At 47.0% G+C, this 23,249-nt stretch overlaps 1 protein-coding gene across 2 annotated transcripts in view; it reads right to left on the reverse strand.

The window, feature by feature from the left end:
- Nucleotides 1–23,249, reverse strand: part of NAGK (N-acetylglucosamine kinase) — a 60,790-nt gene that overhangs the window by 16,216 nt on the left and 21,325 nt on the right. For both annotated transcript variants that reach the window (XM_063925298.1, XM_063925299.1), the window contains exons 2-7: nucleotides 14,627–14,711; nucleotides 14,040–14,138; nucleotides 13,112–13,253; nucleotides 12,911–13,021; nucleotides 11,661–11,773; nucleotides 11,267–11,354 (exon numbers count right to left, since the gene is read on the reverse strand). In XM_063925298.1, coding sequence (XP_063781368.1) covers nucleotides 11,267–11,354; nucleotides 11,661–11,773; nucleotides 12,911–13,021; nucleotides 13,112–13,253; nucleotides 14,040–14,138; nucleotides 14,627–14,711 — 638 coding nt within the window. The remainder of the gene's footprint in view (nucleotides 1–11,266; nucleotides 11,355–11,660; nucleotides 11,774–12,910; nucleotides 13,022–13,111; nucleotides 13,254–14,039; nucleotides 14,139–14,626; nucleotides 14,712–23,249) is intronic.

Consider the following 23,249-nt stretch of genomic DNA (forward strand, 5'->3'; position numbering starts at 1 on the left):
GGCCCCGAAACGTCGGTTTTGTATTGTATCTTGTGATGCTTTAATACACAAGTTTTGTTTGACTAAACCCTGGAGTGCCGCCGATTTCTTTCTACATATCAACATTGTCACGGAGGGCACCCAGGCCCATTACACATCGTATCCAGTGAGTGCCGGGCTATCCCACAGTATATATATATATATATATATATATATATATATATATCATATTTCCCTGCACATATGAAATATCAAAGAGTGCAAATGAAAAACTGAGATCTCTATTGTTCTATAGTAGTATTTAATATTATATATACAGCATTTTTCTCTGTGCATGCTAATATTTAATTTAAAAACAATAAGGGTCAATAATGAACATGCGAAAATCAGACAACACAAATGTCTATTGTTTTGTGACTGCATGCTCCTATCTTCTTGCATCCACTCTATATGCACACGGTATACGTTTAGGAATCCCGGCAGTCATAATGCCAACACCGAATCCCAACAGCCGTCACAATACCGACGACGGCACCCTGAAAAGATTAGGGTTAAGGTAAGGCTGCGGAAAGGGAGGGTTAGGGGGTAGGAGAGGTAGATTAGGATGCTGAACTCACCCATTTCAGAATTGCTGCAATCGGGATGCCGGCGTCGGTATAATGATCGCCAACATCACGACCTCCAGCATTTCATACTGATTCCATGCACACGCAAGGATGATGGTGAGTCAGTTGGTCAATTTTCACATACTATGATGGATGAAGTGGGCTGAGTATCAGACAGGAATAGCAATATGCCTGGTCTTAATCACAAAGGCATTCGCACCACAGCATTGTGTGTTTGCACGCTAGTAAGTGAGCATTAATAGCAGTAGCTAACAAAAGGAAAAACATGGAGGAAATAGTATTCTTTACAGCGCAGTTCTGACCTTGGATCTGCCTGAATCTTATCTCTGTTCATTCCAAATTAAAATAACTATGACTTTAAATGTTTATTAGGAATAATATGCACCCCCTATTTTTCTTTCTTTCCGTGATTAAAGCTTTGGAAACCCCCCCCCTTTAATTATTCTGAATTTGCCCCTGGCCTCCCCTCTCCCCTGCCCCTGTATGACAGACAGGAAGCAGTGGCAGGCACTTTCAGTCTTCAGAACTGTTCCCCTCTTCGCTTCCCTCCTGTGGACATTATGTGTAAGGGGCAGTACTATGGTAGGTATCATGTGTAAGAGGTACTAGTCCTTTGGACATTATGTGTATTAAGGGTACTACTACTGTGGTCATTATGTGTAAGGGGCACTTCTGTGTGGCATTATGTGTATAAGTGGCACTACTACTGTGGGTATTATGTTTATAAGGAGTACTAGTACTGTGGGCATTATGATTATAAGGGCCACTACTACTGTGGGCATTATGTGTAAGGGCCACTACTTCTGCGGACATTTTGTGTAGACATTTTGTGTATAAGGTACTACTACTGTGGGTATTGTGTATAAGGTACATTACAGTGTGATGTAACGAGTATAAGGGTCACTACAGTGTGGTGTAACATGTATAAGGGGTATTACTGTGTGCCGTAACGTGAATAAGGGACACTACTATGTGGAGTAATATTAATCAGGGGCACTATGTCCAGAGTTTTGTGAGGAAGATTGTGCTACTGTGTGGCGTAATTTGAATTGGGGGTAGTATTATGTGTCCATGCCCCTTTCTTGTGAGACCACACCAATTTTTGCAGCACGCGCCTTCAGCGTATGCTGTCCCTTTATTAAGTATGGGAGAGAGGGCGCAAATTTATAGTTTGCAGGGAGGCGCCAAACACCCTAGCACCGGCCCTAACTCCTGGTCTGACCATAGTCCCTGAAAATTTCTTCCTTGGGTGACTGCTCCCCATCCTCGGAGGCTCGCGTCCGTGGTTACCAGGATCCAGTCCTGAATGCCGAACCTGCGACCCTCTAGAAGGGAGGAAAACTTTCTTTTGTTCCGTGTCCAGTATCATGCCTAGGAACGGTATTCGAGTTGTCGGAACCAACTGTGACTTTGGTAGATTGAGAATCCACCCATGTTGTTGAAGCACTCTCTGAGAGAGTGACACGTTCTCCAGTAATTGCTCTCTTGATCTCGCTTTTATCAGGAGATCGTCCAAGTATGGGATAATTGTGACTCCTCGCTTGCGCAGGATCACCATCATTTCCGCCATTATCTTGGTGAAAATCCTCGGGGCCGTGGACAGCCCAAACGGCAATGTCTGAAACTGATAATGACAATCCTGTACCGCGAATCTCAGGTACTCCTGATGAGAGGGATATATGGGGACATGAAGGTAAGCATCCTTTATGTCCAGTGACACCATAAAATCCCCCCTTCCAGGCAGGCGATCACCGCTCGGAGCGATTCTATCTTGAATTTTAATCTTTTCAGGTACAGATTCAGGGATTTTAGGTTTAAAATGGGCCTTACCGAACCATCCGGCTTCGGAACCACAAATAGGGTTGAATAATACCCTTTTCCCTGTTGGCTCAGGGGAACCCTGATAATCACTCGCTGTTGACACAGCATTTGAATTGCAGCTAGCACTACTTCCCGCTCTGGGGTAGAAGCTGGTAAGGCCGACTTGAAAAATCGGCGTGGGGGCACCTCTTCGAATTCCAGCTTGTAGCCCTGGGAGACTATTTCTATCACCCAAGGGTGCACGTATGACTGAACCCAGACTTGGCTGAATAGTCGAAGGCGTGCCCCCACCTGTGCGGACTCCCGCAGGGGAGCCCCAGCGTCATGCGGTAGACTTAGCGGAAGCCGGGGAGGACTTCTGCTCTTGGGAACTAACCGCAGCAGGTGTCCTCTTGCCTCTACCCTTACCTCTGGCGAGGAAAGAGGAGCCCCGACCTCTTCTGGATCTATGCGACCGAAGGACTGCATCTGATATTGTGGGGGTTTATTTTGCTGTTGGGGAACAAAAGGTAAAACGGTCGACTTACCCGCGGTAGCTGTAGAGATCAGGTCCGCGAGGCCGTCCCCAAACAATACATCACCTTTGTAAGGTAAAACCTCCATATTCCTTTTTGAGTCTGCATCTCCCGTCCATTGGCGGATCCATAAGGCTCTTCTTGCCGAAATAGCCATAGCATTGGCTCTTGAACCCAGTAAACCAATGTCTCTTTGAGCGTCCCTCATATATGACTGCGTCCTTAATATGAGCTAATGTTAACAAAATTGTACCCCTATCTAGGGTATCAAGGTCAGCTGACCGTGTATCCGTCCAAGCTGCTACTGCACTACATACCCATGCCGACGCAATTGCCGGTCTAAGCAAAGTACCAGTATGAGTGTAGACAGACTTTAGTGTAGTCTCTTGCCTGCGGTCCGCAGGATCCTTGAGGGCCGCTGTGTCAGGGGACGGTAGCGCCACCTTCTTGGAAAGGCGTGTTAAGGCTTTGTCCACTGTGGGCGAGGATTCCCAACGTACCCTGTCCTGTGTAGGGAAAGCGTACGCCATAAGAACCCTTTTGGGAATCTGCAGTTTCTTATCTGGAGTTTCCCATGCTTTTTCACATAACTCATTAATTTCATGGGAAGGAGGAAAGTTTATAACTTGTTTCTTTCCCTTAAACATGTGTATCCTCGTGTCAGGCACCGAGGGCTCATCAGTGATATGTAACACATCTTTTATTGCAATAATCATGCACTGAATACTTTTTGTCACCCTGGGGTGCAATTTTGCTTCATCATTGTTGACACTGGAATCAGAGTCCGTGTCGGTATCTGTGTCCCTTATTTGTGAGAAGGGACGTTTCTGAGACCCCGACGGGTCCTGTGAGACGGTATAATCCGTAGATTGATTACCTGCCGACGCACTGGACTCTGCTTTGTCCAGTCTTTTATGCAGTGAAGCTACACTAGCATTTAACATATGCCACATATCCATCCAATCCTGAGTCGGCACCGCTGACTGAGACACACCACTCATCTGTTCCACCTCCTCTTTGGATAAGCCTTCCGTTTCAGACATACCGACACCCCACACACACTGGGATATAACTATTAAGGGGACAATTCCCTAAAGAAGGCCCTTTGGAGAGACAGAGAGAGAGTATGCCAGCACACACCAGCGCCAACTGACCCAGGGAAAAAAACAAAACCCAGATAGCACTTTTATATATATATATATATATATATATATATAAAAATGTATATAGATTTCCCCACTCACTGCGCCTTAATTATGTGCCCCCCTCTCTTTTTTCAGCCCTCTGATGCTCAGCAGGGGAGAGTCCGGGGAGCCAGCGTTCTCTGCAGCCTCTGTGGAGAAAATGGCGCTGGTTAGTGCCGAGGTATCAAACTCCGCCCCCTCACGCGGCGGGCTTCGGTCCCGCTCGTGAATTTGAAGAAAAAAAAATGGCGGGGATCCGTAGTTTACTGCCTCCGCAGCCTACCTACATACGTTTATTGCTGCCCAGGGCGCCCCCCCTGCACCCATCAGTGCCGTGTGTGTGTAAGTGTGGGAGCAATGGGAAGCTGCGCGCTTACCTCATGAAGATCTGAAGTCTTCTGCCGCCTGATGTCTTCTTATGTCTGACATACTCACCCGGCTTCTTTTTTCCGGCATCTGTGAGGAGGACGGCGGCGCGGCTCCGGGACGAACCCCAGGGTGAGACCTGTGTTCCGACTCCCTCTGGAGCTAATGGTGTCCAGTAGCCTAAGAAGCAGAGCCCTTAACTCTTAAGAAGTGGGTCTGCTTCTCTCCCCTCAGTCCCACGATGCAGGGAGGCTGTTGCCAGCAGAGCTCCCTGAAAATAAAAAACCTAACAAAATTCTTTTTACAGAAAACTCAGGAGAGCTCCCTGTAATGCACCCTATCCCCTCTGGGCACAGGATCTAACTGAGGTCTGGAGGAGGGGCATAGAGGGAGGAGCCAGTGCACACCCATACTAGAAAGTTCTTTTAGGTGCCCATGTCTCCTGCGGAGCCCGTCTATACCCCATGGTCCTTACGGAGTCCCCAGCATCCTCTAGGACGTAAGAGAAAATAAGAATTTACTTACCGATAATTCTATTTCTCGGAGTCCGTAGTGGATGCTGGGGTTCCTGAAAGGACCATGGGGAATAGCGGCTCCGCAGGAGACAGGGCACAAAAAAGTAAAGCTTTACTAGGTCAGGTGGTGTGCACTGGCTCCTCCCCCCATGACCCTCCTCCAGACTCCAGTTAGGTACTGTGCCCGGACGAGCATACACAATAAGGGAGGCATTTTGAATCCCGGGTAAGACTCATACCAGCCACACCAATCACACCGTACAACTTGTGATCTAAACCCAGTTAACAGTATGACAACAGAAAGGGCCTCTTAAAGATGGCTCCTTAACAATAACCCGAATTAGTTAACAATAACTATGTACAAGTATTGCAGATAATCCGCACTTGGGATGGGCGCCCAGCATCCACTACGGACTCCGAGAAATAGAATTATCGGTAAGTAAATTCTTATTTTCTCTATCGTCCTAAGTGGATGCTGGGGTTCCTGAAAGGACCATGGGGATTATACCAAAGCTCCCAAACGGGCGGGAGAGTGCGGATGACTCTGCAGCACCGAATGAGAGAACTCCAGGTCCTCCTTTGCCAGGGTATCAAATTTGTAAAATTTTACAAACGTGTTCTCCCCCGACCACGTAGCTGCTCGGCAGAGTTGTAATGCCGAGACCCCTCGGGCAGCCGCCCAAGATGAGCCCACCTTCCTTGTGGAGTGGGCTTTTACAGTTTTAGGCTGTGGCAGGCCTGCCACAGAATGTGCAAGTTGAATTGTGTTACAAATCCAACGAGCAATCGACTGCTTAGAAGCAGGTGCGCCCAACTTGTTGGGTGCATACAATATAAACAGCGAGTCAGATTTTCTGACTCCAGCCGTCCTTGCAATGTATATTTTTAAGGCTCTGACAACGTCCAACAACTTGGAGTCCTCCAAGTCGCTAGTGGCCGCAGGCACCACAATAGGTTGGTTCAGATGAAATGCTGATACCACTTTAGGGAGAAAATGCGGACGAGTCCGCAGTTCTGCCCTATCCGAATGGAAGATTAGATAAGGACTTTTATAAGATAAAGCCGCCAATTCAGATACTCTCCTGGCAGAGGCCAGGGCTAGTAACATAGTCACTTTCAATGTGAGATATTTCAAATCCACCTTTTTCAATGGTTCAAACCAATGGGATTTGAGGAAATCTAAAACTACATTTAGATCCCACGGTGCCACCGGAGGCACCACAGGAGGCTGTATATGCAGTACTCCCTTGACAAAAGTCTGGACCTCAGGGACAGAGGCCAATTCTTTTTGGAAGAATATTGACAGGGCCGAAATTTGAACCTTAATGGATCCCAATTTGAGACCCATAGATAATCCTGATTGCAGGAAATGTAGGAAACGACCCAGTTGGAATTCCTCCGTCGGAACCCTCCGATCCTCGCACCACGCTACATATTTTCGCCAAATGCGGTGATAATGTTTCACGGTGACTTCCTTCCGTGCCTTAATCAAGGTAGGAATGACTTCTTCTGGAATGCCTTTCCCTTTTAGGATCTGGCGTTCAACCGCCATGCCGTCAAACGCAGCCGCGGTAAGTCTTGAAAAAGACAGGGACCCTGCTGTAGCAGGTCCCTTCTCAGAGGTAGAGGCCACGGTTCGTCCGTGAGCATCTCTTGAAGTTCCGGATACCAAGTCCTTCTCGGCCAATCCGGAACCACTAGTATTGTTCTTACTCTTCTTTGCCGTATGATCTTCAATACCTTTGGTATGAGCGGCAGAGGAGGAAACACATACACTGACTGGTACACCCAAGGAGTTACCAGTGCGTCCACAGCTATTGCCTGTGGATCTCTTGACCTGGCGCAATATTTGTCCAGTTTCTTGTTGAGGCGAGACGCCATCATGTCTACAATTGGTCTTTCCCAACGGTCTATTAACATGTTGAAGACTTCTGGATGTAGACCCCACTCTCCCGGATGAAGATCGTGTCTGCTGAGGAAGTCTGCTTCCCAGTTGTCCACGCCCGGGATGAACACTGCTGACAGTGCTATCACGTGATTCTCCGCCCAGCGAAGAATCTTGGCAGCTTCTGCCATTGCACTCCTGCTTCTTGTGCCGCCCTGCCTGTTTACATGGGCGACCGCCGTGATGTTGTCCGACTGAATCAACACCGGCTTTCCTTGCAGGAGAAGTTCCGCCTGGCTTAGAGCATTGTAGATTGCTCTTAGTTCCAGAATGTTTATGTGAAGAGACTTTTCCAGACTCGTCCATACTCCCTGGAAGTTTCTTCCTTGTGTGACTGCTCCCCAGCCTCTCAGGCTGGCGTCCGTGGTCACCAGGATCCAATCCTGAATGCCGAATCTGCGGCCTTCTAATAGGTGAGCCTTCTGCAACCACCACAGAAGTGACACCCTTGTCTTTGGTGACAGGGTTATTCGCAGGTGCATCTGCAGATGCGACCCTGACCATTTGTCCAACAGATCCCTTTGGAATATTCTTGCATGGAATCTGCCGAATGGAATTGCTTCGTAAGAAGCCACCATTTTTCCCAGGACTCTTGTGCATTGATGTACTGACACTTTTCCTGGTTTTAGGAGGTTCCTGACCAGATCGGATAACTCCTTGGCTTTTTCCTCTGGAAGGAAAACCTTTTTTCTGAACCGTGTCCAGAATCATTCCTAGGAACAGCAGACGAGTTGTCGGGATTAAATGGGATTTTGGAATATTCAGAATCCACCCGTGTTGTCTTAGCACCTCTTGAGATAGTGCTAAAGCTGTCTCCAGCTGTTCTCTGGACCTTGCCCTTATTAGGAGATCGTCCAAGTATGGGATAACTAATACGCCTTTTCTTCGAAGAAGAATCATCATCTCGGCCATTACCTTGGTAAAGACCCGAGGCGCCGTGGACAATCCGAACGGCAGCGTCTGAAACTGATAGTGACAGTTTTGAACAATGAACCTGAGGTACCCCTTGACTCCATCTTGAACTTGAACTTTTTTATGTAGAGGTTCAAGGACTTCAGATTTAGAATAGGCCTTACCGAGCCATCCGGCTTCGGTACCACAAATAGAGTGGAATAATACCCCTTTCCTTGTTGTAATAGGGGTACTTTGACTATCACCTGCTGAGCGTACAGCTTGTGAATGGCTTCCAACACCCTCTCCCTTTCGGAAGAGACGGTTGGTAAGGCAGACTTCAGGAAACGATGAGGAGGATCCGTCTCTAATTCCAACCTGTACCCCTGAGATATTATCTGCAGGATCCAGGGGTCTACCTGCGAGTGAGCCCACTGCGCGCTGTAATTTTTGAGACGGCCCCCCACTGTCCCCGAGTCCGCTTGAGAGGCCCCAGCGTCATGCTGAGGTTTTTGCAGGAGCCGGGGAGGGCTTCTGTTCCTGGGAAGGAGCTGCCTGTTGGTGTCTCTTCCCTCTTCCTCTGCCTCGTGGCAGGTACGACAAGCCCTTTGCTCTCTTATTTTTGTAGGAGCGAAAAGGCTGCGGTTGAAAGGTCGGTGCCTTTCTCTGTTGGGGAGTGACTTGAGGTAAAAAAGTGGATTTCCCGGCAGTAGCCGTGGCCACCAAGTCTGATAGACCAACTCCAAATAACTCCTCCCCTTTATACGGCAAAACCTCCATGTGACGTTTTGAATCCGCATCGCCTGTCCACTGTCGTGTCCATAAGGCTCTTCTGGCTGAAATGGACATAGCACTCACCCGAGATGCCAGTGTGCAAATATCCCTCTGTGCATCACGCATATAGATAAATGCATCCTTTATTTGTTCTAACGACAGTAAAACATTGTCCCTATCTAGGGTATCAATATTTTCAATCAGGGATTCTGACCAAACTACTCCAGCACTGCACATCCAGGCAGTTGCTATAGCTGGTCGTAGTATAACACCTGCATGTGTGTATATATTCTTTTGAATAACTTCCATCTTTCTATCTGATGGATCCTTAAGTGCGGCCGTCTCAGGAGAGGGTAACGCCACTTGTTTGGATAAGCGTGTGAGCGCCTTGTCCACCTTAGGGGGTGTTTCCCAGCGCGCCCTAACCTCTGGCGGGAAAGGGTATAATGCCAATAACTTTTTTGAAATTATCAACTTTTTATCAGGAGCAACCCACGCTTCATCACACACGTCATTTAATTCTTCTGATTCAGGAAAAACTGTTTGTAGTTTTTTCACACCATACATAATACCCTGTTTTACGGTATCTGTAGTATCAGCTAAATGTAACGTCTCCTTCATTGCCAAAATCATATAACGTGTGGCCCTACTGGAAAATACGTTTGAATTTCTACCGTCGTCACTGGAATCAGTGCCCGTGTCTGGGTCTGTGTCGACCGACTGAGGCAAAGGGCGTTTTACAGCCCCTGACGGTGTTTGAGGCGCCTGGACAGGCATTAATTGATTGTCCGGCCGCCTCATGTCCTCAACTGACTGTTTAAGGGAAGATAAACCATCACGTAATTCCACAAATAAAGGCATCCATTCTGGTGTCGACCCCCTGGGGGGTGACATCTGCATATTTGGCAATTGCTCCGCCTCCACACCAATATCGTCCTCATACATGTCGACACCACGTACCGACACACACCGCAAACTCACAGGGAATGCTCTAATGAAGACAGGACCCACTAGCCCTTTTGGGGAGACAGAGGGAGAGTCTGCCAGCACACACCACAAAGCGCTATATATACAAGGGATATCCTTATATTAAGTGCTCCCTTATAGCTGCTTTAATATATATATATATATCCATTAATGTGCCCCCCCTCTCTGTTTTACCCTGTTTCTGTAGTGCAGTGCAGGGGAGAGACCTGGGAGCCGTTCTGACCAGCGGAGCTGTGACAGAAAATGGCGCCGTGTGCTGAGGAGATAGGCCCCGCCCCTTTTTCGGCGGGTTCTTCTCCCGCTATTTTTCCAGTCAGGCAGGGGTTAAATATCTCCATATAGCCCCTATGGGCTATATGTGAGGTATTTTTAGCCTTGTATAAGGTTTATATTTGCCTCTCAGAGCGCCCCCCCCCAGCGCTCTGCACCCTCAGTGACTGCCCAGTGAAGTGTGCTGAGAGGAAAATGGCGCACAGCTGCAGTGCTGTGCGCTACCTTATGAAGACTGAGGAGTCTTCAGCCGCCGGTTTCCGGACCTCTTCACGCTTCAGCATCTGCAAGGGGGTCGGCGGCGCGGCTCCGGGACCGGACTCCACGGCTGGGCCTGTGTTCGATCCCTCTGGAGCTAATGGTGTCCAGTAGCCAAGCAGCAAATCCACTCTGCATGCAGGTGAGTTTACTACTTTCCCCCTAAGTCCCACGTTGCAGTGATCCTGTTGCCAGCAGGACTCACTGTAAAGAAAAAAACCTAAACTAAACTTTCTCTAAGCAGCTCTTTAGGAGAGCCACCTAGATTGCACCCTTCTCGTTCGGGCACAAAATCTAACTGGAGTCTGGAGGAGGGTCATGGGGGGAGGAGCCAGTGCACACCACCTGACCTAGTAAAGCTTTACTTTTTTGTGCCCTGTCTCCTGCGGAGCCGCTATTCCCCATGGTCCTTTCAGGAACCCCAGCATCCACTTAGGACGATAGAGAAAATAAATTACCGGTAGTTATCAAATTCCTATTATTGAATTCATCAAAAACTGAAAACTTTGGGGCAAAAACCTCTTTATTTTTTTTTCACCCCCGTCTCCATCCAAGCACATGTGTGGAAGACAAGTCTCTATGGTGTCAATTCAACTGTGGGCGATGTCTGCAATCTATGGGTCTATGAAAGAGAGGATTAAGAGGCGAACTGAGGGCAATTTGGGCAATTTGGTGTCCTGTTGCTGACGTCCCAACATAATTGTGATGGTACATCACAGAAGAAGAAAAAAAAAAGTTTCAAAAACACTGGCTTCGTGATTACTAGTTTCTAACAATCTGCAGAACATCACATGGCTGTGTGTACTGTCCAGGATAGCATCATGGTTGCTACAGTGGCCATGATGGGACACTTAGTTCTATCACTAAAAATGTGTCACAAAAATGCACTAGTGGCCAGAACCAATAAGAAAGGAGCCTGTCCATTCGCCAAAAACTGGTGACATCACTGGGACGCGCTCACGAGTAAGGACTCAGGCCACATTTTGGCTGCTTCCACAACACGTGCACCTGAGTGAACTTTAAATAGACGCAATAGACAAATGTCCCTTACTGTGTGAACCCAGGTATAAAAGGAACATCATACAACAGTTACAACAATAAACAAATGAAGCATTTGTAGTCTGCAGAGTAATACCTTCCGCCAGCTTCACACAGAATCCTGCTATTTTGGACTTCTCGAAGGTCCGGTACAGATGTGGGAGAATGCCCATACGATCAGACACCTGTAATGAGCAATATCATTCATCAGTCACAGAGAATGGCCAGTCAATAGCTTACCAGGCACAACCTAGAAATCTTCACTGGTCATCAGTAAAGTGAAAGGACCAACTAGACGGTAATACAGACTTGTAGGGTGTAGGCTGATCCTTGTACAGGGAGACGCAGGACAAGAAAGCAGTTGAACTGTATGTGGATGACACTCCGCAGGTGAGATCATGGCTAGCGTCCACAGCCCATGAGAGATTTATGCATGTAGTACACGTGGCCACCACTAAAGACCATCTGGACTAGTAAAGATGCAATTTTACCTGGAAATAGTTGAACATGGCCTTCTGCACATAGCCGATGTCGTGGGGTGACTCCACGAGATGGTCAATGGTGTCAAAAACGATCTTCATGGCCCGATGTGCAATCCAGTACGCTGCAAACGAGAAATGCACGTAAATCTACTACAAAAGATACTGTCATACATAATTATATAATCCAGTTTAAACTGCAGGCTTAAAATCACCATGGACTGGTCTTCATAATATCACAGAATATATATATATATAAAATCCACATACCAGTGCGGCAATCAGAAAACGGAAACGAACACCAATGTGGTAACCACATTGGTGTTCGTTTCCGTTTTCTGATTGCCGCACTGGTATGTGGATTATGTGAAGTTTTCTGTGAAGGCACCGGCGTGATTAATATACAAGTTTTCTCGAGTGCCGGACTGATGCTCTAATATATATATATATATATATATATATATATATATATATATATATATATACACATACACACATACATACATACATACATACACACATACATACATACACACACAAAGCCCAATGGGTCACTTTCCTGGTGACATCAGTCTATGCTGGTTATCTTCACGATGAAGCTCAAGTAGGTATATATACAGGGACTTACTGACTGACACACTATGCAATGTATAATACTAGCACACTGAGTAAGGAGGATGGGTAAAGAAAGTCAGCGATTAATGAATGAAACATTCTGGAGTATTTGCTCCAAACCTACAGTATCTGGGAGCCAGATCTCAGCCTGTCCATTTGTAGAAAGGTAAAACCCAGATATGTGTAATTTGTGGCTAGTAGATGTAAGCGGAGTAACTGCACATTTGGAGCGGGGATAACATGTCTCCCAAACGGCTAGAGTACCCATACTGTAAATTCTGATGATAAAACGTAAATGCAATCAGGAGATCCCCTGATTTTGATGGTGATATGTGGCTTCAAACAATATAACTCTTCCAATAAGCTGTACACAGAAGGCTGCTGCAGGTAGCCACGGTCCCGTGGTGAGAAAGCTGGAGAGACGGCTGCTGAGCTCAGGTGTACCGGCTTCCCCCTTGCAGGCAGAGTCCTGAGACGGGTGCTGTCAGGTGACTCTGGAGTACACCTGCAAGGAAGGTATTCAGCCCCTACAACTGTCCCACCCCCAGACTTTTTATACAATAATCTGAAAACACTGAAAATTCACAGACAATAGAATCAAAGCACTATGAGAATAGGTCTTTCTCCAGAGAGCCGAGGGTACTCACCCGATCCCTCATCTCCTATCAGATGACCCCAGCCCCCGCAGCCGGCCACTGAGCCATCTGGGTTCATCAATTTGCAGTTGGATCCAGTCCCTGAGATCAGCACCACTCCCCCTAGAGGTAAGGAACACACAATGATGGTGAGTCCCAGCCATGAGAACAGAACAGGTATTGCATATGGCAGGATGTGGGGGGAAGGGTTACCCAGCTTTGTAGCGGTAGCCATAGCTCCCATGGCATCATTGCAGATATAGTAGTTTTCACTGAGTTGGGGAAACCGCTGGCTTATCTCTGCAATCAGTTTATCAAGAGCCTCCTTCTCGTCACCGCCGCTCAGGGACATACCCTGCAATGGGGAAGCAGAGGAAGAATCATCGCTGTACTGACCTCACAGCTACCGGGGTGCACCAGAGCACAGAACCTGAATCCAACATGCCTTACCCGTCTCCAACCGCCTGACACACATACACTACAATGCGCTCTGTGGCACTGGTATATCATACAAGCTCCAGACATTCCCAAATAAAACGAGCCATGCTTTCTTAGTTTAAAACTTGTACAAAAGGTGCTAACACTGTGGGTGAGACAGTATTTCATGGACTCTATAAAGGTCTACAGATGGCTTCTTTACTGGTTAGGAGCAGGGTGGCATGCAGTGTTTAGAAGATTAGATTCATTTTATAGTCAGTACGGTATAAGGCAGAAAGTGCAGGGGGTTCCCCAGTACAGTGACCAGTCCAATAGCTATGATGACCAATCCTATAAGTGCTCGGTTAGGCACGTGTAAGTGGCCAAACCGGATGAGATCCAACCCTTTGGGAATCTCTCAGCTTGGTTCAGGCTTGTGTGTCCGGTCACGCACTTACAGGCCAGAATGATGATAAATCCAATACAATGGAATTTGAATATTTTTGCCCACGAGTCCTGCCTTGGGTCAGATATTATTATTACCAGTTATTTATATAGCGCACACATATTCCACAGCCCTTTACAGAGAATATTTACCATCCCCAATCGCAGCATATGTAACATAACATACAGACAGGAAAAGCAAGCAGGATACACCTTTCCTGGCACTGACATAATAAGCTGATTATTGGGCAAGGGTGACCTTTCTCTACCGCGCTCTTACCAGGCACCTGATGGGAATCCGAGGGTCCAGCCCTGCTTTCTCCTTAGCTTCCGTCACCATGGTATTAATCGCTTCGAGACACTTGTCTGTGCCGACCAACTGCAGGTAAAGGGATAAAACATGGCGGTCACCTGCTGGGTGGACCCTATGGATCCTGAAGTAAAAAATTACAGCAGACGCCGGGTGAGCAGCAGCGAGCGCTCTGGCTATAAAGAACATATAGATACCACACAAGAAGTCTCAATATGGGTACCCAGAACATTAGTGGCTTCCAGCCCCACGTAGTCCTTGTTGTTACAAAGAGTATAGCCATACATGGCAGACATGTCTAGCCTTGTACATATGTAGAGAGCCTCCTCTCCCGGTACTCTAATGAGACATGATAGTCTATCCCCACGGATGAAGAACTCCCACCACTAACCACCTCCTGTTACCGCCGTGGTGGGAATACATCAGGTGATCATGTTGTTTGGATGAGGTATTGCAGCAGCCATCGCCCAGACACAACAATCCTCAAACAACATGGCTGACCATACGATCCTACTCCATACTATTAGTCCCAGGACAGAACACTTCCCATTTCTCACCCAGTGATTGGTGCAGGGCCCTTCTGTCTCGCACAGGATCCGCCCATCGTCTGCAATTAGGATGGCTTTGGAGTGCGTTCCTCCTCTGTAGACAGTACAGGGTAAATGATTATATTATAATGGTACTGAAAGAATGGAAACATGAATGACAGGTTAGGTGATACAGATGGGTCCACGTTTATCTTGACCTTTAAAAGGATTAACTGAGACTGGGCAGTCGGACTTAATCCCCTGCTGTATTGCAACATGTATTTATGTTAATAAACCATGTTGTGCCTAGTCGCAGCAAACAAGCCAAGATAACCGTGGACCCATCTGTACATATACAGATACTGCCTTTATAGAAAATATCTTACTTGGGTATGTTAAGAATGAGGAAAGCAGTATCATCTTACTTCAGTGACTCTGAAAACTGGGAATATAGGGGGTAATTCCAAGTTGATCGCAGCAGGAATTTTGTTAGCAGTTGGGCAAAACCATGTGCACTGCAGGGGAGGCAGATATAACATGTGTAGAGAGAGTTAGATTTGTGTGGGTTATTTTGTTTCTGTGCAGGGTAAATACTGGCTGCTTTATTTTTACACTGCAATTTAGATTGCAGATTTAACACACCACACCCAAATGTAACTCTCTCTGCACATGTTATATCTGCCTCCCCTGCAGTGCACATGGTTTTGCCCAACTGCTAACAAAATTCCTGCTGCGATCAACTTGGAATTACCCCCATAATCAGTTGCTGACTGCTCATTGCCATATCTCTGAGGAAGTGTAACAATCCTAGTGACTGATCCAGAGTTTGCCAAATGCTGCCATTACAGGCCAGGTTTTAAAGATATCCATGCTTGAGTCTAGATGGTTAAAATAAGATTTTAAACCTACCGGTAAATCTTTTTCTCCTAGTCCGTAGAGGATGCTGGGGACTCCGTAAGGACCATGGGGTATAGATGGGCGCCGCAGGAGACATGGGCACTCTAAAGACTTCAGAATGGGTGTGCACTGGCTCCTCCCTCTATGCCCTCCTCCAGACCTCAGTTAGAGAAACTGTGCCCAGAGGAGACGGACAGTACAAGGAAAGGATTTTTGTTAATCTAAGGGCAAGATTCATACCAGCCCACACCATCCACACCGTATAACCTGGAATATACGCAACCAGTTAACAGCATGAACAAAACAGCATCAGCCAAAGACTGATCTTAACTGTAACATAACCCTTATGTAAGCAACAACTATATACAAGTCTTGCAGAAATATGTCCGCACTGGGACGGGCGCCCAGCATCCTCTACGGACTAGGAGAAAAAGATTTACCGGTAGGTTTAAAATCTTATTTTCTCTTACGTCCTAGAGGATGCTGGGGACTCCGTAAGGACCATGGGGATTATACCAAAGCTCCAAACCGGGCGAGAGAGTGCGGATGACTCTGCAGCACCGATTGAGCAAACATGAGGTCCTCATCAGCCAGGGTATCAAACTTGTAGAATTATGCAAAGGTGTTTGAACCCGACCAAGTAGCTGCTCGGCAAAGCTGAAAAGCCGAGACGCCTCGGGCAGCCGCCCAAGAAGAGCCCACCTTCCTAGTGGAATGGGCCTTTACCGAATTTGGTAACGGCAATCCAGCCATAGAATGAGCCTGCTGAATCGTGTTACAGATCCAGCGAGCAATAGTCTGTTTAGAAGCAGGAGCGCCAACCTTGTTGGCTGCATACAGGACAAACAGTGCCTCTGTTTTCCTAACCCGAGCCGTCCTGGCTACGTAAATTTTTAAGGCCCTGACTACATCAAGGGACTTGGAATCCTCCAAGTCTCCCATAGCCACCGGCACCACCCTAGGTTGGTTCATATGAAACGATGAAACCACCTTAGGCAAAAACTGAGGACGAGTGCTCAACTCTGCTCTATCCACATGGAAAATCAGATATGGGCTTTTATGAGACTAAGCCGCCAATTCGGACACCCGCCTTGCAGATGCCAAGGCCAACAACATGACCACCTTCCAAGTGAGAAATTTTAATTCAACTGTTTGAAGAGGCTCAAACCAGTGATATTTTAGGAACTGTAACACCACGTTAAGGTCCCATGGTGCCACAAAAGGAGGCTGGATGTGCAGCACTCCCTTTACAAAAGTCTGGACTTCTGGGAGAGAAGCCAATTCCTTCTGAAAGAATATAGATAGGCTCCATTAAGGTACAGATTTCGACCCTAACTTCAGGCCCATATCCACTCCTGTCTGTAGAAAGTGGAGAAAACGGCCCAAGTGGAAATCTTCCGTAGGAGCATTCTTGGCTTCACACCAAGATACATATTTCCTCCAGATACGGTGATAATGTTTCGCCGTCACCTCCTTCCTAGCCTTTATCAGAGTAGGGATGACTTCCTCCAGGATACCTATCCTAGCTAGGATCCGGTGTTCAACCGCCCTGCCGTCAAACGTAACCGCGGTAAGTCTTGGAACACGCAGGGCCCTTGCTGCAACAGGCCCTCCCTGAGAGGAAGAGGCCAAGGATCTTCTGTGAGCATCTCCTGAAGATCTGAATACCAGGCCCTTCGAGGCCAATCTGGAACAATGAGTATTGTCTGCACTCTTTTTCGTCTTATGATTCTCAATATTTTTGAGATGAGAGGAAGAGGAGGAAACACATAGACCGTCTGAAAACACCCATGGTGTCACCGGGGCGTCTACCGCTACTGCCTGAGTGTCCCTTGACCTGGCACAATACCTCCGAAGCTTCTTGTTGAGGCGTGACGCCATCATGTCTATTTGAGGAAGTCCCCAAAGTCGTCCACTCCCGGAATGAAGACTGCTGACAGAGCGCTTACGTGATTTTCCGCCCAGCGAAGAATCCTGGTGGCTTCCACCATTGCCACTCTGCTCCTTATCCCGCCTTGGCGGTTTACATGAGCCACGGCTGTGACGTTGTCTGATTGAATCAGAACCGGTAGGTCGCGAAGAAGATTCCCCGCTTGTTGTAGGCCGTTGTATATGGCCCTTAATTCTAGAATGTTGATGTGTAGCCAAGCCTCCTGGCTTGACCATAGTCCCTGAAAAATTCTTCCTTGTGTGACTGCTCCCCATCCTCGGAGGCTCACGTCCGTGGTCACCAGAACCCAGTCTTGAATGCCGAACCTGCGACCCTCTAGAAGGTGAGCAATCTGCAGCCACCACAGGAGAGACACCCTGGCCCTGGAGGACAGGCTTATTTTCTGATGAATTTGAAGATGGGACCCGGACCACCTGTCCAGAAGGCCCCACTGAAATGTCCTCACATGAAACCTGCCGAAGGGGATGGCCTCGTAGGTCGCCACCATTTTTCCCAGTACTCGAGTGCATTGATGGACTGACACTCTTTTAGGCTTTAACAGGTCTTTGATCATGTTCTGGAGTTCCTGGGCTATTTACTACCGGGAGAAAAACCCCTCTGTTTTTCCGTATCCAGAATCATGCCCAAAAAAATACAACGAGTTGTCGGAACCCACTGCGACTTTGGCAGATTTAGAATCCAGCTGTGCTGTTGTAGTACTCTCAGGGAGAGAGACATAAACGTTATGGTAAGAACTTACCGTTGATAACGTGATTTCTCTTATGTCCACAGGTATCCACAGGATAACATTGGGATATTGTCGAGCGACAGCGAAAATGGCACCAACACGGTCACGAGCTTTCTGGCCTCCCAGGATGCATTGGGGCCTCCACTATATAGTCCCGCCCACTGACTCAGTCAGATCAGTTCTTTCCACAGCGATTATAGGCAGGAACATTAGGTAGAGACCTGTACAGGCGATAAGAACACACATGCACACCCTTCCATACAAGAAGGAAGAGGTTTTTAGTGTTTGTCTAGATCCTCAAATCAGATGCGTCCGGGTGGGATCCCTGTGGATACCTGTGGACATAAGAGAAATCACGTTATCAACGGTAAGTTCTTACCATAACGTTTATTTCTCTGGCTGGGTCCACAGGATTATCCACAGGATAACATTGGGATTCCCAAAGCCATTTTAGTGGTGGGGACGCTCCTGATTGCACAGGAGGACCTTTCGCCCGAAGTCTGCGTCATGAGAGGCAAAAGTATCCAAGGCATAATGTCTGATGAATGTGTTTATGGAAGACCATGTGGCTGCCTTACATATCTGTTCTGCTGATGCACCCTGTTGTGCTGCCCAAGAAGGACCTACCTTACGTGTAGAGTGTGCAGAGACATTAGCCGGAATAGGGAGATCTGCATGAGAATAAGCTTCAGATATTACCACTCGGAGCCATCTCGCCAGCGTTTACTAGCAGGCCAACCTCTCCTATGGAATCCGTAGAGGATGAAGAGGGAATCTGTTTTCCTGATGGCACTAGTACGATCTATATAGATTTTTAAAGACCGGACCACGTCCAGTGACGCTTCTCCCGCAGATAGTCCCGATACCTGAAAAGCTGGGACTACAATCTCTTCATTCAGGTGAAACTTTGACACCACCTTTGGAAGATAACTAGATCTCGTTCTGAGAACTGCTCTGTCTGGAAAAAAACTTAGGAAAGGAGACTTACATGATAATGCTCCTAAATCTGACACTCTTCTGGCTGACGCCATTGCCAGTAAAAAAAGAACTTTAATCGTTAACCACTTAAGATCCGCTCTCTCAAGTGGTTCAAACAAAGGACCCTGGAGAAATTTAAGAACTAAATTCAAATCCCAGGGAGCTGCAGGAGGAACAAATGGAGGTTGAATATGTACTACTCCTTGGAAAAACGTACGTACATCCTGTAGGTCAGCAATCTTCTGCTGAAACCATACAGTCAACGCTGAGACTTGCACCCTCAAGGAAGAAACCTTCAACCCCTTATCCAATCCTGCCTGCAGAAAATCCAAAATTCTAGCTACTTTAAAGGCTCTTGGATTGTAATTTTTTCCAGAACACCAATGAATATAGGCTTGCCATATTCTATGATATACACGGGCCGAAGAAGGCTTTCTTGCTCTAAGCATGGTTTGGATTACTTGCTTTGAAAATCCTTTAGCCTCTAAGATAGAGGTTTCAACAGCCACGCCGTCAAAGACAGGCGATCCAGATGACTGTGACAACAAGGACCCTGCATTAACAGATCTGGACGTTGAGGGAGCAGTATCGGTGCTTCCACGGACATTCTCCACAGATCTGTGTACCAATGCCTTCTTGGCCAAGCTGGAGCTATTAGAATGATTGCTCCTTTTGCCTGTTTTATCTTTCTCACTACTCTGGGTAACAGAGATATTGGAGGGAACAGATATGCCAGCTGAAACCTCCATTCTACTGACAGTGCGTCTACCAGGACTGCTCCTGGGTCCCTTGTTCTTGATCCGTACCTCGGAACTTTGTTGTTTAGACGAGACGCCATAAGGTCTATCTCCGGTATACCCCATCTGTTCACCAGTGTCTGAAACACTTCTGGGTGTAGTGCCCATTCGGTTTCCTGAATGGTGTGCCGACTGAGAAAATCCGCTTCCCAATTTAGTACACCCGGGACAAATACTGCTGACAATGCCTGGAGATGGAGTTCTGCCCACTTTAGAATGGGAGTTACTTCCTCCATCAGACTCTTGCTGTGAGTCCCTCCTTGATGATTTAGGTATGCTACTGCCGTCGCATTGTCTGAGCGGATCTGGACTGGTCTTCCTTGTAGATTGTCCTTTGCCTGAACTAGGGCCAAGTAAATGGCTCTTATTTCTAACAGATATATCGGCAGGCGACTTTCCCTTGCGGTCCATTTTCCCTGGAACCATAGGCTTCCGAGTACCGCCCCCCAACCTTGCAGGCTGGCATCTGTCATCAGGACTTGCCACTCTTTTATCCAAAAGGGTCTCCCCTTGTTTAAATGGTCTGTCTGTAGCCACCATGCTAGAGACTTTTTTACATTTACTGGAATCTTTATCATCTGCTTCTTTATTGTTTGATGATTTCCGTTCCATTTTGTCAAAATGAGATGCTGCAATGGTCTGGAGTGGAATTGCGCATATTCCACCATGTCGAACGTTGATACCATCAGACCCAACAGTCGCATTGCTGCATGGACTGACATTGTCTGGGCTTGCAACGCTTCCTGAGCCATGACCTGCACCTTGACTATTTTCTTCTCTGGTAAGAGAACTCTCTGTAGGTCTGAATCCAATATGGCTCCCAAATGAACCATCCGCTGTGATGGATTCAGGGACGACTTCTCCCAATTTATGAGCCACCCGTGTCTCTGTAAACAAACTATCGTCTGTTGGAGATGGCTCAACAGTAAATCTTGCGACTGTGCTAAGATTAATAGGTCGTCTAGGTATGGGAATATCCTTATCCCTTGTTTGCGCAGACAAGCTGCCATAACCACCATGATCTTGGTAAACACCCTGGGTGCTGTAGCTAGCCCGAAGGGCAGAGCTTGGAACTGGAAGTGTTCCTTGAGGATGGCAAACCTGAGGTAACACTGATGCGATAGTGCTATAGGCACATGTAGGTAAGCATCCCGCACATCCAGAGATACCATATAGTCTCCCGGTTCCATAGCCAACATTATGGAGCGTAACGTCTCCATGTGGAACTTCGGGATCCATATGTAATTGTTCAACATCTTCAGATTTAGAATTGGTCGATATGACCCATTTGGTTTCTGGATTAGAAACAGATTGGAGTAATACCCCTGTCCCTTTTGTGATGGAGGTACTGGGACAATCACACCTGACTGCAGTAATTTTTGGACTGCTTCTTGCAGGGCATTGGCCTTCGACTCTATACGAGACGGGCTGGTGCAAAAAAATCTTTGAGGAGGCTGCCTCCTGAATGGGAACCCATACCCCTGAGATACTACCTTCTGCACCCAGGCATCTGTTGTTGACTGTTGCCATGTGTGTGCAAATTGCAGGAGTCGGCCCCCAACCCTGGAATCCTCCAAGCGGAGGCCCGTCTCTTCAGGCTGAGGGCTTTTGTTCAGGTTTGGAAGCTGGCTTTTTGCTAGCCCACTGCTTCCTACCCCTGGATTTAAACTGGGGTTGTTTAGGCTCCTCTTTACCTTTCGCTTTGCTTTGCCAGCGAAATGAGCGAAATTTTAAACCCTTGGACTTAGGGTTGTAGGTAGCCGGAAATCTGACCTTCTTCGATTCAGCCTCTGACTCTAGGATATCCGATAAAGGTTTTCCAAATAATATATTACCCACGAAAGGCAATGCTTCCAATTCCTTCTTGGACTCCGCATCTGCCTTCCAGGTCCGTAGCCAGACTGCTCTGCGAGCGACTACTGCCAGGGCTGAAGCTTTAGAAGCAACAGTGCCTACATCAATGGCTGCTTCTTCCAAATACTGGGCAGATTGTCTTAAACGACAAAGACGATCCTCTTGCTCCCTAGTAGGAGAGGGGATGTCATTCTCTAGTTCCTCTATCCATTCGCCCATTGCCTTTGCTACCCAGGCCGAAGCCATAGCAGGTCTTACCACTGCACCCACAAGAGAAAAAATATTTTTCAATAGGCTCTCTACCCTCCTGTCTGTGACATCATTCAAAGAGGTAGATGACAGTGGCAAAGCAGATTTGTGCACTAGTCGCAGAACATGTGCATCTACTTTTGGAGGAACTTCTCTCTTCGAACAATCTCCAGCAGGAAATGGATAATAAGAATCCCATCTCCTAGGAATCTTATACTTTTTACCGGGCGCTGCCCAAGACTCATCCATCATTTCCGTCAACTCCTCTGACGCTGGAAATTCAGCTTTCACTGACTTTGTTCGTTTGAATACAGGTGCTTTTGCTTTTAACGCTGTCTTGGCTGGTTCTTCCAGAGAAAGCACAGCCTTTACTGCATTAATGAGATCAGCTACATCATCTGAACTAAAGCTCTGCGACTGATCATCATACGGAGTTGAATCTATTGTTTCCGCATCATCATCCGATGTATCCTCTTGTGTAGTCTGCCATACAGACGTATCTGTCTTAGTCTTACCTACCCCTTGGTTGCTTGTAGAGGCTACTGGAACCAAACCATAGGAAGGGAGCTGCATGTATGGGTTCATAGTGTAACCTAACCCTTGAGGTGGTGCTACTGGAGCTAACCTGTCCGCTATTGAAGACAGAGTCTTTGCGAACATATTCCATGGTGGCTCTGTTGGTGGTTGAACCAACTCCTGTTTTTTACTTCGCTGAAAAGCGAAACAGTTTGCACACAAACCCTCATAAGTGACCAATTGAATCATATCAATTACCCCTGACTTACAAGATAAGCATGTTAGGGCTGTAGGAGTGCTTGACAAATTCTCCTCATCACTTTTGCCGCTCACAGACATTTTTTCTGATATTGACTACACAATTTTGTGACTGAACCACACCCTATAATCAGTATATAGAGGTGAAATCAATCTGACCACAGTGCACCTGATTTGAGGGTCAGAACAGGACTGACATTACACAGAAAAGTCAGCACACATACTAGCAGTCAGTCACATGTTAAAGCATTAGACATTGCCATATGAGAATACAACCTCCATAATAACTTACACATAAGTAGGAAAATTGTAGTTCTGTTTAACTGGTTCTTTTTCAACATAGCATGCAGAAAACACAGTAATATACAGGTCTCATATGCAATAGGTACTAAAAATTAACAGTGCACACTAAGAAGTAGAAGGAAT

Source organism: Pseudophryne corroboree, chromosome 1 (assembly GCF_028390025.1).
Source record: "Pseudophryne corroboree isolate aPseCor3 chromosome 1, aPseCor3.hap2, whole genome shotgun sequence".
Lineage (NCBI taxonomy): Eukaryota > Metazoa > Chordata > Amphibia > Anura > Myobatrachidae > Pseudophryne > Pseudophryne corroboree.